Here is an 18,199-nt window from a genome sequence, read left to right as displayed (position 1 = left end):
ACGGGGCCCAGGGGCCAAATCAGGCCCCTGGAAGGCTCCTATCAGGCCCCCAAGTAATTCACTGTTGTCTGCTTCCTTCTCCCTCTCTTGCTTTCTTCTGAATCACTGCTTGGCCAGGTTTGCTCAATCGCACAGGAGCAATAGAGCAAAACTCCTCCCTTGGGGAGGAAGTGGGGGAAGGAGTGCTAGCTTTGCCAGGTGCTCTCAATTGCACAGCAGAGCTATTGAGCCAAGCCTCTCTTCCTTCTGTTCGCTAAGGCTCAACAAGCCAGTGAGGTGGATTAGGTAGAGTATGTGTGTCTCCTTTAAAAAGTTTGTATCTCCCTTACTTGGCATTACATTTCATGACACGCATGGCCTGGCCCAACAAGGCCACATTTATGTCAGATCTGACCCTCATAACAAATGAGCTCGACACCCATGCACTAGGGACTTCAGATAGCTTTGTTTGACTGAAACAAATAAATAAATCCTTGCCAGTGTGAAAATTACACTGCTTTCGCCACCTCTTGGATTCTTTGATGTGTAACGGTGATGAAAATGGCTAGCTTATATTTCCTCACCCTGCCGAGCCCTTAACTCCCGCAGTCAAAGACCTGCTGGTGTCCAGTGTGGGTTCTCTGATGTTTTATCAGTGTATCTTTCCGACTAAAGCTCCTCCCACACTCTGGGCACTCATACGGTTTCTCCCCTGTATGGACTTTCTGATGCCGCTCTAGATGGATGCTCTGGTTGAAGGATTTCGCACAGTAAGAGCATCCATAAGGCCTCTCTCCGGTGTGGATTCTCTGATGTGACTTGAACGAACCACTTGAACGTAAGCTTTTCCCACAATCAGGGCACTCGTAAGTCTTCTTCCTGGCATGTCGACGCTGGTGCCTCATCAAGTGTTCTCTCTGCAGGAAACTTCTCCTCCCATGGGAGAATTCATAGTGCTTCTCTCCTATGGGGATTCTCTGATGTTTAGGGAGGCTTGGGTGGAAGTCTCCCCCACGCACGAGACATTTGTGGAAGTTCTCTCCAGCAGGCATTGTGCCATGACGATCTACAGCAGTATCTTCCCCCATATTTGGAGATCCTTTGGGGCTTGTAGGCACTGTTATCTTGGCAGGTGTATACTGCCTTTTGGATTTGCATGCTTGCTCTTGAATTTCAGCAGTCTTCAATGTACTCCGCTGGGCTAAATGGAGCACAGTCCTGTGTGTTTCCTCGGACTCTCTTCTTCCATATTGGGCCTCCTCTGCCTGGAGTTTAATCCCCTTTCTGCCACCTGCAGAGACAGAGAGAAGAGTCTTGTGAATGCTTCGGTCACCCCTGCTCAAGACCACAGCGAAGTCCTTCTTGCTGGCTCCTGCCTCTATTCATAACTTCCCTCTCTTTGTATCGTGGACTGGCACCGTTCTTCTGGGCTAAACTTTACAACAAAATTCTGCTGCAATGATATTCCTGCCCTGTGTCAAAAAATACTGAATTTTTGCTCCCTGTCCTATTACACAAAGGTGGAAATGTTGTGCTGGTTTCCCGTTATTAATACTGCAACTGACCATCACAGGCATTTGCTGATTCAAGGCACCCAGTGTTAGACCTGCTATGTTTTCACTTACAAGTTCTACTTGACACCATAGGGTCCCTGTTGGAAGAGTGAAAGAGACGGTTCAAACCAGCAGTGCTCTGCTGGATCAATTAAAGCAGTGGTCCCCAACCTTTTTGGCAGCAGGGACTGGTTTTGTGGAAGACAATTTTTCCATGGACTGGCGGGAGGGGGGGGGATGGTTTTGGGATGATACAATTGTGCACTTTATTTGGTTTGTTGGTTATGTGCGCAGACTCTTATCTGGGAGAACTGGGTTTGATTCCCCACTCGCAGCTGCTGGAATGGCCTTGGGTCAGCCATAGCTCTCATAGGAGTTGCCCTTGAAAGGGCAGCTTCTGGGAGAGCTCTCTCAATCCGACTCACCTCACACGGTGTCTGTTGTGGAGGAGGAAGATAAAGGAGATTGTAAGCCACTCTGAGATTTGGAGTGGAGGGCAGGATATAAATCCAATGTCTTCTTCTTCTTATTATTATTACATTGTAATATATAATGAAATAATTATACAACTCACGGCCTGGTTGCTAACAACCAGTCCATGGCCTGGGGGTTGGGGACCCCTGAATTAAAGGGGCAAAAAATTCACCACCCTCTTCCACAGCAGCCAGCCAAATGCTCCCAGGAAGCCTGCCAAAGCAGGGCGTGAAAGTCAGCCTCCCCTATCTCTATGTTGGCATCCTCTAGAATTTAGCATCTAGAGATACACTGCTTCTATGGAAGTTCTACTTAGCCATCATAGCTAACCACTGTGGATGGGTCCATCGATGGCTTATGAGCCATGGTGGCTAAAAGGAACCTCCATATTCAGAGAATGTCCATCCTTAAATGCATATTAGGAAGAAAGTCACATCAAGGGAAAGGTCTTGCTGTCCCTCAAGGGCAGCTATGAGACAGGCTATCAAAAGGGCTTTCCACAAACTATGCAAAATTGAATTATTCAATAAGGTTTTTCTGTGCAGGTAGTAGAATTGCACTGTACTAAATGATGCCCAAAGTTACTTGAATAAATCATTAGGGACTGTGGTCCATATACTTCGCTTGTTGCAACTAGGATCCTACTATATAATTTCTACGTAATGAGAGCCAGTTTGGTGTAGTGGTTAAGTATGTGGACTCTTATCTGAGAGAACCGGGTTTGATTCCCCGCTCCTCCACTTGCAGCTGCTGGAATGGCCTTGGGTCAGCCATAGCTCTTGCAGAGCTGTCCTTGAAAAGTCCGCTTCTGGGAGAGCTCTCTCAGCCCCACCTACCTCACAGGGTGTCTGTTGTGGGGGAGGAAAGTAAAGGAGATTGTAAGCCACTCGGAGACTCTGAGATCCAGAGAGAAAGGTGAGGTATAAACCCAATATCACTACCACCGTCATCATCTTAATATTTCATGTTAATAATTGCACTTGTTTCGGTTCTGCTCTTAGACTTCTGTTGGTTCTACACCCCTAATCCTATTGCATAGTTTATTGTATATTTATTGGATGTCACCTCTTGTTGGGTATATTGACTATGTAATCCACTTTGAGTCCAAGGGAGAAAGGCGGACTATAGGTAATGTAAGTAAAGAAATAAAGGGTTCTCTAGACCTCTCCACTGTGAATGTAAAGTCCAAACGGTCACGGCCATAGTCGGTGGCAGTGAATTTCATAAACAATCAAATGAGCGCATAAAGAAGAGCTTTTCAAACCTGTACCACTGAATCCAATTTTAATTGGTTATACATGGAGTCTTAGTGTTATATCAAACTAATACAGCAGACTCTGGAATAAAACCTCTACTATATTCCTCCACCAACTCGTCTCTCTTTTTCTCCTTAATTAAAAAAAAAAGCTTATCAAAGTAGTCTTCTGAAATAAAAACCATCCATGGCCTGGCATAGATATGCAGAGCAGAGGTGTCAAACATGTGGCCTGTGGGCCACATCTGGCCCCCAGAGGGCTCTATCAGGCTCCCAAGCAACTGGCTGTCATCTGCTTCCTTCTCCCTCTCTTGGTTCCTTCTGCATCACCGCTTGCTTTGCCAGGCTCGCTCAATCGCACAGGAGCTACAGAGCAAAGTTCCTCCCTTGGGGAGGAAGTGGGGGAAGGAGAGCTAGCTTTGCCAGGCTCTCTCAATTGCACAGCAGACCTACTGAGCCAAGCCTCTCTTCCTTCTGTTTGCTGAGGCTCAACAAGCCAGTGAGGCAGTGTGTGTGTTTGTCTGTGTCCTTTACAAAGTTTATATCTCCTCTACCTGGCATTACATTTTATGACACACATGTATTTCAGATCCAGCCCTCATAACAAATGAGTTTGGCATCCTTGATGCAAAGGATTAATGGCTGCAAGTGTTTGCCACATTAAGGGCACTCTTGAGATCTCCATCACGGGTGAGTCTCCTGATGCTGGACCAATGTGAAATTCCGAGTAAAATTTCTCCCACACTTGAGGCTTCTGAAGGGCTTCTCTCCCGTGTGGGTCGTCTTGTGGCTCATGAAGTATTCTTTCTTCTTGAAGCATTTCCCACACTGAAGACATTCAAAAGGTCTCTCTTCTGTATGGATTCCCTGGTGCCTTGTTAACATTTTTTTTTAATAAAGGAAGATCTTCCTGCACTCGGGATGTTTGTGCCATTTCTCTCCAGCGTGGCATCTCTGATGTTTCAGCAAATTTTGCCTATATTGGAAAGTTTTTCTGCACTCAGAACATTCACAGGGCCTCCCTTTGAGGCGAGCTCCTTGGTGACTCTCAAATGACTTTCTAGAACGGATGCTTTCTTCACAATTGGGACATTCGTCCAGCGTCTCATCTCGACTCTGGTGTCTGATCACATTATCTTCCTTCACACATACGTTGAGACTGAGTTGCTTCTGGCCTGTAAGAGTTCCCTGACTTTACTCAAGGAAACCTTTTTGCTGGAGGTTTGCCTCTGATATTAGATGTTTGTAGGGATTCCCACCTGTGTGAGTTGCAAGAAGTTCAGGTTTGTATTTTCTCCCATAATTGGAGAACATGGACTTCCCTCCCCTCTGCATTTATTGTGTATATTTTGCAACTAGCAGCAGAAAGACTTCCTAAATGCTCTCTGGGCTCCTTCATAACCTGCAGCCCTTGGGACTCACATCTCTGCTTGTGGATTTCAGATGTCCCAGGAATGCCCACTTGGGTGGCTTCAGTTGATAACTCCCATGTTTCCTCTGGGCCAGATTCCTCCTCCTCGGAGTCCTCCTTCTTGATCCTCTTCATGTCACCTGAAAGAGACAGAGAGAGGAAGTGGTTCATCTTTTGCTTTGAGTCAGGGGTGTCGAACTCATTTGTTACGAGGGCCAAATCTGACATAAATGAGACCTTGTCGGGTTGGGCCATGTTGGGCCAGGCCATGTGTACCTATTTAAGATTAGATAGCAGAGATATAAACTTTATAAAGGACACAGACAAACACAATTAAGATCTTAAAAAAAAAAAAACTTAAAACATTAGCACTCATTGGCCTTAAAGGTGCTTTCTTTGTATTTCTTCCATGGGATCCAGGGAACTGGGCAAAAGAAGCTTTGGCTCTTTCCTGCCTTCCTCAAGGGACCAGGAGGGGGAGGAGCCTCAGCCAATAGAAGGAAGAGACGCTTGGCTCAGTAGCTCTGCTGTGCAATTGTGATAGTCTGGCAAAGCAAGCACTTCCTTCCCCCCCTTCCTTCCCACGGGAGAAGCCTCAGACAATGGAGAAAACAGAGGTTTTGCTCTGTAGCTCCTGTGTGATTGAGCAAGCCTTGCAAAGCAAACTGTTGCACAGAAGGAAGCAAATGATAGCCAGTTGCTTGGGGGCCTGATAGGAGCCCTCCAGGGGCCTGATTCAGCCCCTGGGCCAGATGTTTGACATCCCTGTCCTAAACATAAGAACATAAGAGAAGCCATGTTAGATCAGGCCAACGGCCCATCCAGTCCAACACTCTGTGTCACACAGTGGCAAAAAAAAAATTATTTAAAATATAATTTAATTATAAATAAAATCAAATAAATAAATAAACTCTGGACAAACAGTGAATTTTCCTATTTGCAGGTCAAGAAATTTTAATTATTCCTCCCTTCCTTCTGTTCTCTTTCCATGATTCATTTTCTTTGCTTGCATGTAGATCATTAACAAGCTTAACTGTTCAAGGTTAGGTACTTTGTAATTAATTAACGGCAAGCGTTAATAGGGACTAGGAACTTTATTTTGGAAGGAAGGAATGCCAAAAAGTACCGCCCTCAGCCAGTTTTCTGCACTAGCACAGATTCTCAGGACGTGGGAACAAATGCTTGGCTTATTCAACATTTCTTCTCCTGGCTGCTGCAGTAATTCAGAAATCTGTGTAAAATGCTACTCCTTTTTTTTTTTTTTTAAAGAAGGAACAATGGCTGGAGTGTTCTGCAGACCTCCAAGAGAATGCCAGAGTGCTTCCTGAAGGATAAGTCTATCCAGGGCTTTTTTTGGGCAAGAATGCACAGGAACGCAGTTCTGGCTGGCTTGGTGTCAGGGGTGTGGCCTCAAATGCAAATGAGTCCCTGCTGGGCTTTTTCTACAAAAAAAGCCCTGTGTGAAACAATGGTGACACCAGAGGGCGTAGCCTAATATGCAAATGAACCCTGCTGGGCTTTTTCTACAAAAAAAGCCCCGAGTCTATCAGTGGCTACAACGGGGAACCTCCACATTCAGAGGCACTAAGTGAGGAGCGCACATCAGGAAAAGACCTTGACCTCTCTGCCCTGTTGTTGGCTGTCCAGAGGAACTGATTGGCCAGTGTGTGAGGCAGGATGCTGGACTCTTCTAAGGTTCATATGTTAATGATTTGTAAGAATCTCCCAAATATCCTTCTTCGGTCCCTTACCTGGATCTTGACCTGGGAGTCTCTCTCTTTCCTCCAGGAACTGGACCAACATTTCTTCTTCTTTTTCCAAATGGGAGGCAAGGCCACATTTAGGAACTAAAAATCCCTCTACAGCAGAGAAAGAGAGAAAGAAATGGGGAATGATTCCTGACACATTTGGATTAAAAGAATACTTCCTGATTAGTTGGACAGAAAAAACGTCTGGGAAAGAAATGCTCTAATTTTGACCCAGGCTTATTAGCGATAGAATAATTAACAGACATTCTCACATTCTGACATGTTACTGCTCTATTGTCTTCCCATGCTAATGCAACCCAGATCAAAGGTTTTCTGAATTTGTTAATTTTACTATTCTGCTATTGGATCTTAACTTTGTACCACTTTGCATTCTGAACCTCACCAGCTATATGTAGCTCTGCTTACTGTACCTCATTCCTTGTCTGAAGAAGTGTGCATGCACACAAAAGCTTACATTCCGAATAAAAGTTTGTTGGTCTTAAAGATGATACTTGACTCCTGCTTTGTTCTACTTCTTCAGACCAACAAGGCTGCCCACTTGGATTTATATTTTGGGAGGTAATGTTTAAAAACCGTCAATAAATCATAGAATCATACAGTTATAGAGTTGGAAGGGACCACCAGGTCATCTAGTCCAACCCCTTGCATAATGCAGGAAATTCACAAGTACCTCCCCCTAAGTTCAAATTCGAAGAAAAACAAAGGAAAGGAAAGGTCCCCTGTGCAAGCACCAGTCGTTTCCGACTCTGGGGTGACGTTGCTTTCACATTTTCACAGCAGACTTTTTACAGGGTGGTTTGCCATTGCCTTCCCCAGTCTTTTACACTTTCCCCCCAGCAAGCTGCGTACTCATTTTACCGATCTCAGAAGGATGGAAGGCTGAGTCAACCTTGGGCCTGATACCTGAATCCAGCTTCCACTGGAATTGAACTCAGGTCGTGAGCAGAGAGTTCAGACCACAGTACTGCCTAGCAACCAACATATCCCAGCCTGGGAAGCAAAAGCAGAGGGAGGAAACACGGTTGGGCGGCTAGCTTCCAGGAGGAGCCTGGAGATCTCCCAGAATTACAACTGATCCACTCCCCTGGAGAAAATGGCTGCTTTGAAGGATGGTCTATGCCCTACCAAGGTTCCTCACCCAACGCAAGCTCCACCCCCAGATCTCCCTGAATTCCCCAACCAAAAGATGACAAACCTAAAGCAGGGGGTGCTTGGTAGGGGGGGCGATGCCCTGGCCCACTACTGGACCTCCTGATGGCACTTGGGTTTTTTGACCACTGTGTGACACAGAGTGTTGGACTGGATGGGCCATTGGCCTGATCCAACATGGCTTCTCTTATGTTCTTAAAGAAAGATGAACAGCAGGCACCATTCTTGTAAAATCCAAATTTTTACACTTTCTTGCCTTTTGGTGGACATGTCTACTATAATAACAGATATTTTGCTCCCTGAATGTACTGAAACCCCTTTAAGGACTTTTTCATATCATGTGCATGCAAATGAATTCTAGGTATGTAAAGACATGTGCAAAACACAGGATCAGATTCTAACATTTTTGGTGACTTTTCTGGGTTGACTGCACTGGAGTAGAAGAGAGCCTTACCCAAAGTGTCTACATTTCCACCGTCTTCCTGCAGGACTTGCCAAAACATGGTCCTTTGGCCCAGCTCCATCGGACTTTGCTTGACGACATCTGTCTCCCTGGTGTTCATCCACTTCTTGGAACGGGGGTGGGGAGGAAAAACAGAAACAGAAACCACCACACACATATCTTGTTGCACAATTAGCTGTGTGAAGGATGCATACAGACAATCATATACCAGAACTCCCAAAATCTAGAGCCTTTTAAATATACCACCCTTAATCTACTTTAAAAAGCCAACCCTTCCAGCATCATTTAATCACCTTGATTTAGAGTAATTAAAAGGCCTGTTCATATGTCCTCAAGAAGAAGAAGATGAAGAGATTGGATTTATACCCCGCCTTTCATACAGCATCTCAGAGCAGTTTACAATCTCCATCTTACTTACTTACTTCCTCTCCTGTATGAGGTAGGTGGGGCTGAGAGAGCTCTGAGAGAACTGCTCTTGAGAAGACAACTATGATCTCAGACTGTGGATCTCAGACTGTCTAAAGAAGAGTACAAAATCTTTAAATGAAGAGTAACAAACCAACTTTCCCTCAGAGCATCAACCTACCTTTGTCTTCCCAGCTTCAGCTGTTTCCTGTCCTTCAGGAGGAAGTGATGGAGGGAAGTGTCCTGGGCGTTTGGTTCCCCTGCCTGAGAAGAACAGAAGGGAGATTTTAGACGAGGAATCAGCTCACCATCCTTATGGTGGTCAGATGTGAAGGAAGCTATCAAAAGCACAAGATTGTATCTCATAAACCAGCTCTGCATTTTTAAATTGTGTATGAGCAGGGGTCGTTTTGTAGAAAAATAGGTGGTGGAGCTCATCCAGGGATTGTTATACAGCTGCACGTACTATTCAATGGACAAGGAGGTGGAACTCTCAGGAGGAGGAGGAACTCTCAGAAAGGTTCAGGAGCTGTGCTCCTGTGAGCTGCCACTGAATCTGAGGCCTGTGTATGAGGGGGGGGTGTGTGTATGGGGGTGGGTGGGTGATGACTTCATGGAATCCTTACCCAACAAGTGGATCTCCCCCTCGCTATTCTGCCTGGCTTCTTTGTAGACTTTTCTCTGTGTGAGGTCCAGGGATTCCTCCTCAGCATTCAGAGAACCCACTTCTCGCAACGGCCCCTGAAACAGTAAAGAAGGTTCCACTCAAGACAAAGCTGAGTGTGTAAACATCGACTGAGGGGTGACATGATGGACGTTTACAAGATTATGCATGGGATAGAGAAGGTAGAGAAAGAAGTACTTTTCCCCCTTTCTCACAATACGAGAACTTGTGGACATTCCATGAAATTGCTGAGCAGTCGGGTTAGAACGGATAAAAGGAGGTACTTCTTCACCCAAAGGGTGATTAACACATGGAATTCACTGCCACAGGAGGTAGTGGCGGCTGCAAGCATAGGCAGCTTCAAGAGGGGGTGGGATTGGATAAGCATATGGAGCAGAGGTCCATCAGTGGCTGTTAGCCACAGTGTATTGTTGGAACTCTCTGTTTGGGGCAGTGATGCTCTGTATTCTTGGTGCTTTGGGGGGGGGACAGTGGGAGGGCTTCTGGTGTCCTGACCGCACTGATGGACCTCCTGATGGCACCTGGATTTTTTTTTGCCACTGTGTGGCACAGAGTGTTGGACTGGATGGGCCATTGGCCTGATTCAATACGGCTTCTCTTATGTTCTTAAAGCGGGAAGAGGGACATTTTGCTATCTCAAATCTTTTGGGGCATGACTCAAGGAATTTGTTTCTAAACAACGAAAGCTCTCAGAAGATTACTGAGGAACTGGCAGTTAGGACTGCAGGGGATGGATAGGCACCTGGACTTTCAAGAAAGAATACTGGGACCTGCATATGTTAAGGACCACCTACTCATTCAACCAGAATGATCATCTTTGGGGGTCCTACTTTGGGTGCCACTGTCACCGGAGGTTAGATGGCATGAACACAAGAAAGGGTCTTCTCGGTTGTGGCACCAAAATTGCAGAATTCCCTCCCTCCCCAGGGAGACTGGTCTGTCTTCCTGTATTTTTATCTTCTGCCAGCAAGTGGCTGTTGGGAGCTCACATTTCCTACAATACATCAGTTCTGTCAGCTCACAGGATGCCAACAAACCTGCCGCATTTTAGATTCTGTTGGAGACTGTGGGGATTAACTATTAAATCCTCACCTGCCATTTCCAAGTCTCAGCACCTCTGTGGTTCATGAGGAAAACATCCACCAGGGCCACAGCTTGGGTGCAGTTCTCAGGACAGCCAGCCCTGATCCAGCTCTGCAGCTCCGGCGGCAGGATGGCCAGGAACTGCTCCAGGATCAGCAGCTCCAGGATCTGCTCCTTCGAGTGCCTCTCCGGCCTCAGCCACTGGCGGCAAAGCTCCTGCAACTGGCTGTAAATCCGCCGGGGATCTTCCACCTCCTGGGAGCGGAACTGCCGAAAGTGCTGGCGCAGGGTTTCCATACGGTTGGCTTCCCAGCGCAAGATGGCTGCCTTCACTTTCCCATAATCCTCCCTGTCTCTGGCCTCCAGGGCACCAAAGGCCTGTTGCGCTTCTCCACTCAGCGCTGGCATGAGCCGGGCCACCCACTCTTTCCTGGACCACTGGCAGGCTTTTGCAACTTGCTCGAAGGAGACCAAAAAGGCCTTGGCATCATCCCAGGGGCTGCGCTCCTTCCCCCATCCTGTGTGAGGGGAATCCATTCTTCCTAAGAAGTCCTGACTCTGCACTTTCCAGAGTCGCTCCTCTCCTCCCTCACACCATCCAAATCGCTCCGCTGTATCTTCAGGCGGAATGATCCGGATGGCTTTTCCTGCTCCTCCTCCTGGTTCCTCTTCTCGTTCTAGGCCTGCAGATTTTCGTTCCTTCATCACTTTCACTTGTGGCTTTACCAGTGCAAATCCAGAAAGTTATTGAGAATCCTGCTTTCAGGACGATTTCAGGCAGAAAACCTGTTTTGTGTTGTGTTTGACAGGCAGGCTCTTGCTAGAAACACCATTCAGGAAACTGATGAACTTTTGCAGTATTTCCTGGGTTTTGCATCTGCAAGAGGATAACTTCCTTGGTGACCAACGGTTTTCAACTGTCAGAGGCCACAAGCCTGTGCCCTGGTTCCTGATTTGCAAGGGGAATTTCTTCCTGGCCTAGAGAGACACACAATGGAATGGTTAAAAACTACAAGGAAGCAAAAAACCACTTGCACAGATCACCTCACAAATGCATTCTTTTCCCTTACCAAAGAGCAGGAAGAAGAGAAAATACATGGCTACATGAAAGACTTAGATTCAAGGCAATTCCATTCGAAGGACCACCAACAGATAAATAGAAGATCTAATATAATCTGATCCGTCTATGCTTTAAGATTCTGTATAGCACCAATATTTTGTCTTAAATGGTAAATTGTTTGTTTTATCGTTTTATACCTGTAATTGAGATTGTTGGTTTTATTAAGAACATAAAAGAAGCCATATTGGATCAGGCCAATGGCTCATGCAGTCCAACACTCTGTGTCACACAGTAGCCAAAAAAATTATACACACACACACATATATACACACATATATACACACATATATACACACATATATACACACATATATACGCACTGTGGCTGATAGCCACTGATGGACCTCTGTACCATATTTTTATCTAACCCCCTCTTGAAGCTGGCTATGCTTGTAGCCGCCACCACCTCCTGTGGCAGTGAATTCCACATGTTAATCATCCTTTGGGTGAAGAAGTACCTCCTTTTATCCGTTCTAACCCGACTGCTCAGCAATTTCATTGAATGCCCATGAGTTCTTGTATTGTGAGAAAGGGAGAAAAGGACTTCTTTCTCTACTTTCTCCACCCCATGCATAATCTCGTAAACCTCTATCATGTCACCCCACAGTCGACATTTCTCCAAGCTAAAGAGCCCCAAGCATTTTAACCTTTCTTCATAGGGAAAGTGTTCCAACCCTTTAATCATTCTAGTTGCCCTTTTCTGCACTTTTTCCAATGCTATGATATCTTTTTGAGGTGCGGTGACCAGAATTGCACACAGTATTCCAAATGAGACCGCACCATTGATTTACACAGGGGCATTATGATACTGGCTGATTTGTTTTCAATTCCCTTCCTAATAATTCCCAGCATGGCGTTGACCTTTTTTATTGCAATCGCACACTGTCTTGACATTTTCAGTGAGTTATCTACCATGACCCCAAGATCTCTCTCTTGGTAAGTCTCTGCCAGTTCACAACCCATCAACTTGTATTTGTAGCTGGGATTCTTGGCCCCAATGTGCATTACTTTGCACTTGGCCACATTGAACCACATCTGCCACGTTGACGCCCACTCACCCAGCCTCAACAGATCCCTTTGGAGTGCCCTCTGGTTCTCACCACCCTGAACAATTTAGTGTCATCTGCAAACTTGGCCACTTCACTGCTTACTCCGAACTCCAAATCATTTATGAACAAGTTAAAGAGCATGGGACCCAGTACTGAGCCCTGCGGCACTCCACTGCTTACTTTCCTCCACTGCGAAGACTGCCCATTTATACTCACTCTCTGCTTCCTATTAATAAGTCAGTTTTTGATCCACAAGAGGACCTGTCCTTTTACTCCATGACTCTCGAGCTTACTAAGGAGCCTTTGATGAGGAACTTTATCAAAAGCTTTCTGGAAGTCAAGGTAAACAATATCTATCGGGTCTCCTTTGTCCACGTTTGTTCACCCCCACAAAGAAATGTAACAGGTTAGTGAGGCAAGATCTTCTCTTACAGAACCCATGCTGAGTCTTCCTCAATAACTCGTGTTCATCAATGTGCCTACTCATTCTGTCCTTATAATGATTTCTACCAACTTTCCTGGTATTGAAGTCAGACTGACTGGCCTGTAGTTTCCCAGATCTCCTCTGGAACCCTTTTTAAAGATGGTGGTGACATTTGCTACCTTCCAGTCCTCAGGAACGAAGGCAGATTTCAATGAAAGATTACATATTTTTGTCAGAAGATCCACAAGTTCAACTTTGAGTTCTTTCAGAACTCTTGGATGTATGCCATCCGGACCTGGTGACTTATTAGTTTTTAATTCGTCTATCAGTTGTAGGACCTCCTCTCTTGTCACCTCAATCCGACTCAGGTCTTTCAACACCCCTTCCAATATAAGTGGTTCTGGAGCAGGCAAACACTTCTCATCTTCCACAGTGAAGACGGAGGCAAAAAATGCATTCAGCTTCTCAGCCATTTCCCTATCCTCCTTCAGTAATCCTTTGACCCCTTGGTCATCCAAGGGCCCCACTGCCTCCCTGGCTGGTTTCCTGCTTCTAATATATTTGAAGAAATTTTTATTGTTGGTCTTTATGTTTTTTGCAATATGCTCCTCATAGTCCCTTTTTGCCTGCCTGATCACAGTCTTGCATTTGATTTGCCACTGCCTGTGTTACCTTTTATTAATCTCACTTGGACTAGCTTTCCACCGCTTAAAGGAGTCCTTCTTACCTTTTACAGTTTTCATTACTTTGTTTGTTAACCATGCAGGCCTTCAAATAGCCTCCAAGCTTCCCCAAGGGTTTTGACTGTATTTACCTTTCCTTTCAGTTTCCTCTTCACATGCCTCCTCATCTCAGAGAATTTGCCCCTTTTAAAGTTAAACGTGGTTGTGCTGGTCTTTTGGGGCAACTCCCTATTTATACAAATAGTGAAATCAATAACGTTATGGTCACTGCTCCCAAGCGGTGCGATCACTTTTACATCTCTCACCAGGTCTTGGGCACTACTTAGGACCAAATCCAGGATCGCCCCACCCCTGGTAGGTTCTGTGACCATCTGCTCCATAGCACAGTCATTGAGAGCATCTAGAAACTCAGTCTCTTTCTCTCGACCAGAACACATATTGACCCAATCAATCTGCGGGTAGTTAAAATCACCTATGATGACACAGTTTTTTCGTCTAGCCACCATCTTTAAGCCTTCCATCATATTATAGTCGTCCTCTGTCTTTTCATTTGGTGGGCGATAACAAATTCCCATAGTTAAATCGCCTTTTGGGCCCTCTATTTCAACTCAAAACATTTCTATAAGGGAATCTAATTCTCTGACCTCAGTCTTACTGGACCGTATGCCCTCTCTGACATACAGAGCCACCCCACCTCCAACCCTTCCCTCCCTATCCTTCCGATATAACTTATATCCAGGAATCACCATGTCCCACTGATTCTCCTCATTCCACCAAGTTTCTGAAATTCCCACAATGTCTATGTTTTCTCCCAATACTAAACATTCCAACTCACCAATTTTACTTTGAAGACTTCTAGCATTTGTGTACAAACATCTATAATTTCCCAGGCAAGCTAGGCCCGCCACCTTCCTCCTGCCGCCTCGAGACTCTGGCAGGCAGTCCATTCTGTTTGTCACCATCTCGGTGGACAACTCTGATCCATTACCGGGTACGATTGTTAGCCGCCCTGAGTCCATTTTGGAATGGGCGGGATATAAATCGAAGGTAAGTAAATAAATAAATAAAATAGCCATGTTGGCGTCCTTAAGCCACAGAACAAAGTTGGAGTCCAGTGGCACCTTTAAGACCAACCAAGTTTAATTCTGGGTATATAAGCCTTTGTGTTCAAAAGTTGCACATTCAAATCCCAATTTGGCCACAAATGCAGCAGAAACTTTAGACTAATCCTTTTGCCTTCCGAAAAGTGTTGGGAAAAGAAGGAAAATTCTATCATTTGAAGAAGATCAGATCCATTATCCAGATCTCCCTAGGGCTGCTGACAACCTGAAGAAAAAGAACTGCCCTGTCCTTTGAATAAAGGCCTAATGTGTGGAATGTAGCAATAGGATCTTAGCGTACAGCTGTGTAAATTAAAAAAACCCGCTAAGAGACACCATACATTTTAAACAAGACAGTGTAATGAAAAGGTCAGTGGTGTTCTGACAAAGCTTGCTGTGGAGTCTTGTGAGCAAATATTCCACTTTGTGAGCTACTGGCATTAAAGTGGTGAGCAAGCCATGCGGCTGCTGCATAAATCAGTTTGCTCTGCGGCCTTCCTTTCTGAGCAAAGATAAAAATGTGTGAGCTATCAGCTAGCTCACACTAACTCAACTTACACGGTAGCCAACTTTGAGGTAGTCAGTCGGGAAACATGTCCTCATTTTTCTTGCTTTTCAAAATATGGTAATCCTAACCTTTTTTCCGTTGGAGGTAGAGGACATCTTTGGATTGCAAAGGTTACATTCAGAATGTAAGCTTTCGTGTGTTCTAAGCACACTTCATCAAACAATAGGATGGATTGTCTGATCAAGTGTGCTTCTAGCACACAAAAGCTTACATTCTGAATAAAATTTTGTTGGTCTTAAAGGTACTATTTGACTCCTGCTTTGTTCTACAGACAGGAAAAAATGTGATTTTCTACAGCTTTTCATTTTTCATCTATTGTTATTGCCCCCTCCCATTCATCCCAGGGACTGGAACCTGGGTCTCGTAGACCTCAGTCTGACCCTAACCACTACTGCCACACACTTTTTAAATAAAGACTGTTTGCAAAAGGATTTTTGTCATTTCACCCAGCAAAATCCAGTCGCAAACTGCCCGAAAACTGCCTTATGCAGTGTGTAAGTCAAGTGCACCTTTAAGACCAACCAAGTTTTATTCAGAACGTAAGCTTTTGTGTGCTCCAAGCACACTTCATCAGACGAAGAATCAGGTACAGTGGGCAGAGCTACATATAGCTGGTAGGCAGTTGTTTAGAATGCAAAATGGTACAAATTTAAGATCCAATGATAGAATAGTAAAATTAACAAATTGATCTGGGTGACATGAATATGAGAAAGCAATAAAACAGTAATATGTCAAAATGTGAGAATGCCAATCACTATATTATATAAGGTAAAGGTAGTCCCCTGTGCAAGCACAAGTTGTTTTCGACTCTGGGGTGATGTTGCTTTCACAATGTTTTCACGGTAGACTTTTTATGGGTTGGTTTGCCATCGTCAAAAAGAGGGCGTTACTTTCTCAGAAGTTTTCCCATCCAACTAATTTACCTTTTCTATATGTAACATACATATAGACTTTATAACTATATGTAACATACATATAGTTTGCCATTAGAAGAAAAATACATTAAAATATAGTGGAAGATGGATTTAGTATACGTAATGAGATAAACAGCCAATATCCCTATTTGTGTTTGCCAAAGCAGCTAGCTAAAAGAGAAATCCATTGGATAGTGATGTCCTTGTCCACCAACACGGCTGCCCACTTGGATTTACGCAGTGTGTGTAAAAGAAGGCCATTTACTATCCCTTTATTACGAAAAACCAGGGAGGATGTGAGGCGGTGATCGTTCCCCTTGCACTTTCTGCGACTGACAGTCTCCAAAACAAAGATCACCTGCGCTGACAAGTATCCAATCCGATCTAAACGTAAACAAGCGGCGCTGGGGAGACCAAAGTGAACGTGCGCATTTAGACTCGCATTTTATATATTTCAGACTGCACTTCCTTCGGGGATGGGAGCTTAATGGGTGAAGCTTGCCGGGTGGGGGGGGGGGTGGAGTGTCAGGCTTTGAATGCAAGCTAGCCTTTGCCTCGTGGTCAGGGGCGGGGAAGGGGTCAGGAGTTTGTGGATCTACTGCGGGAGGGGGCCGAAGGGATCCCCTCTGCCTGCCTCGCCAGTTCTCCCAGATCCCCGGGTTTCTTCCCCGCCACCCACCCCCAGCGTCCCTTTTGCCACTCACCTCTCCTGCAGCCATTCAAAACAAAACAAAACAGGCAAAGTCCCCTCCGAAGAGGAAGGCTGCTGGGTCTGTTCCTCCTCGTCGTCCCCACCCCCTGCTCGAATTTCTCAACTGCTTCCGAGATCAGAATGTAACCCTTCGAGTGTCTCTCCCAACGGCGGGAGAAGTCGCTCGGCAAGGCTCACGCACATATCTCAGCTGCTGCTGGAGTTTGCAGCAGACACGCTTGCGTTTTAGCAATCGGCAGAATTTGCAAGCGCCCCAAAGAATGTGCAAGATCGTCTCTCCCTCCCCCGCCCATCTTCTCGGACTTAGACAGAGCTTGATAAATGAAAATCAGAAGAACCGGATCCTCCCCCCTCCACCTCAAACCAACTTTCCTCTAGTTTAAACTTGCAGTTCTATGCACCGGTCTCGCCGGAGGAAAATGGCAAGCAAACCCTTTAAGCCTCTCCTAAGGCGCTTTACTCAGAGTTGCTGGCAACCTTTCTTGGAAACAACCGACGGCTGCCTGCTCCATTGCTAAGGTTCCCAACCTGCAACTTCCAGGTGATGGCTGGAGATCTGCGATCACAATGGATCTCTTTGTGATAGGTGGTGGGTTCTCCTTCCTTGGAGGTTTTTAAAGAGAGGCTAGATGGCCATCTGACAGCAATGAGGATCCTGTGAATTTAGGGGGAGGTGTTTGTGAGTTTCCTGCATTGTGCAGGGGTTGGACTAGATGACCCTAGAGGTCCCTTCCAACTCTATGATCCTATGATTCTAGATATCACTTCTCCTAGAGCAGGGGTGTCAAATATGCACGTCAGGAAGTCCAGCAGCAATTAAATATATGGCATGATATGCAGCCATCGTGGAATAAGATATAAAATCATTTGTACACCAAGGCAATTCTACAGATTGCACCAACATTCTACAAATCGCACCAGGGCAATTCTACAAATTACTCAACGTGGAAGAAGGTGAAAATAACGACATTTTGTGATATAATGGACAAAAATGTTCTTTTGACCAAGAATGCACTGGAAACTAAATTAGGCTCAAAAACCACGTGTGTAGAAGAAAACTGCAGATTTATACCCTGCCCTTCTCTCTGAATCAGAGTCTCAGAGTGGCTTATAATCTCCTTTATCTTCTTCCCCCTCAACAGACACCCTGTGAGGTGGGTGGGGCTGAGAGGGCTCTCACGGCAGCTGCCCTTTCAAGGACAACCTCTGCCAGAGCTATGGCTAGCCCAAGGCCATTCCAGCAGGTACAAGTGGAGGAGTGGGGAATCAAACCCGGTTCTCCCAGATAAGAGTTCGTGCACTTAACCACTACATCAAACTGGCTCTCAGTTTGTACTTTGTACTTCTGTCTCTTATTGAAATCATGAAATTACCATTAACAGAATTTGAACAGATTCTTAAAT

The 18,199-nt window shown here is 45.4% G+C and overlaps 1 protein-coding gene across 2 annotated transcripts; it reads right to left on the bottom strand.

The window, feature by feature from the left end:
- Window positions 1-431: 431 nt before the first annotated feature.
- LOC132571170 (zinc finger protein 232-like) lies at window positions 432-16,868 on the bottom strand. Of its 2 annotated transcripts, none has more exons than XM_060237858.1 (8): window positions 16,789-16,868; window positions 10,236-11,204; window positions 9,085-9,199; window positions 8,640-8,722; window positions 8,045-8,159; window positions 6,424-6,531; window positions 4,684-4,812; window positions 432-1,270 (listed from the first exon to the last, which is right to left on the bottom strand). In XM_060237858.1, the coding sequence occupies exons 2-8, from the start codon at window positions 10,929-10,931 to the stop codon at window positions 576-578; spliced, it is 1,941 nt and encodes a 646-aa protein (XP_060093841.1). In that variant the 5' UTR covers window positions 10,932-11,204; window positions 16,789-16,868; the 3' UTR covers window positions 432-575. The 2 variants fall into 2 exon arrangements, with proteins under 2 accessions (XP_060093841.1, XP_060093842.1); XM_060237859.1 differs by having other exon boundaries at window positions 8,045-8,156.
- Between the last annotated feature and the right edge of the window lie 1,331 nt (window positions 16,869-18,199).

Source organism: Heteronotia binoei, chromosome 5, assembly GCF_032191835.1.
Source record: "Heteronotia binoei isolate CCM8104 ecotype False Entrance Well chromosome 5, APGP_CSIRO_Hbin_v1, whole genome shotgun sequence".
NCBI classification, from domain to species: domain Eukaryota; kingdom Metazoa; phylum Chordata; class Lepidosauria; order Squamata; family Gekkonidae; genus Heteronotia; species Heteronotia binoei.
This window is presented reverse-complemented; position numbering and strand designations above follow the sequence as displayed.

Bases quoted from the DNA above. Each gene is read 5' to 3' on its own strand.
- LOC132571170 (XM_060237858.1), bottom strand. From the start codon at position 10,931: ATGAAGGAACGAAAATCTGCAGGCCTAGAACGAGAAGAGGAACCAGGA. The intron at 8,723-9,084 runs GTAAGGATTCCA...TGTTCTTCTCAG, and splicing joins GGGGGAGATCCACTTGTTGG to GCAGGGGAACCAAACGCCCA. The intron at 6,532-8,044 runs GTAAGGCTCTCT...TCTCTGCTGTAG, and splicing joins TGGAAATGTAGACACTTTGG to AGGGATTTTTAGTTCCTAAA.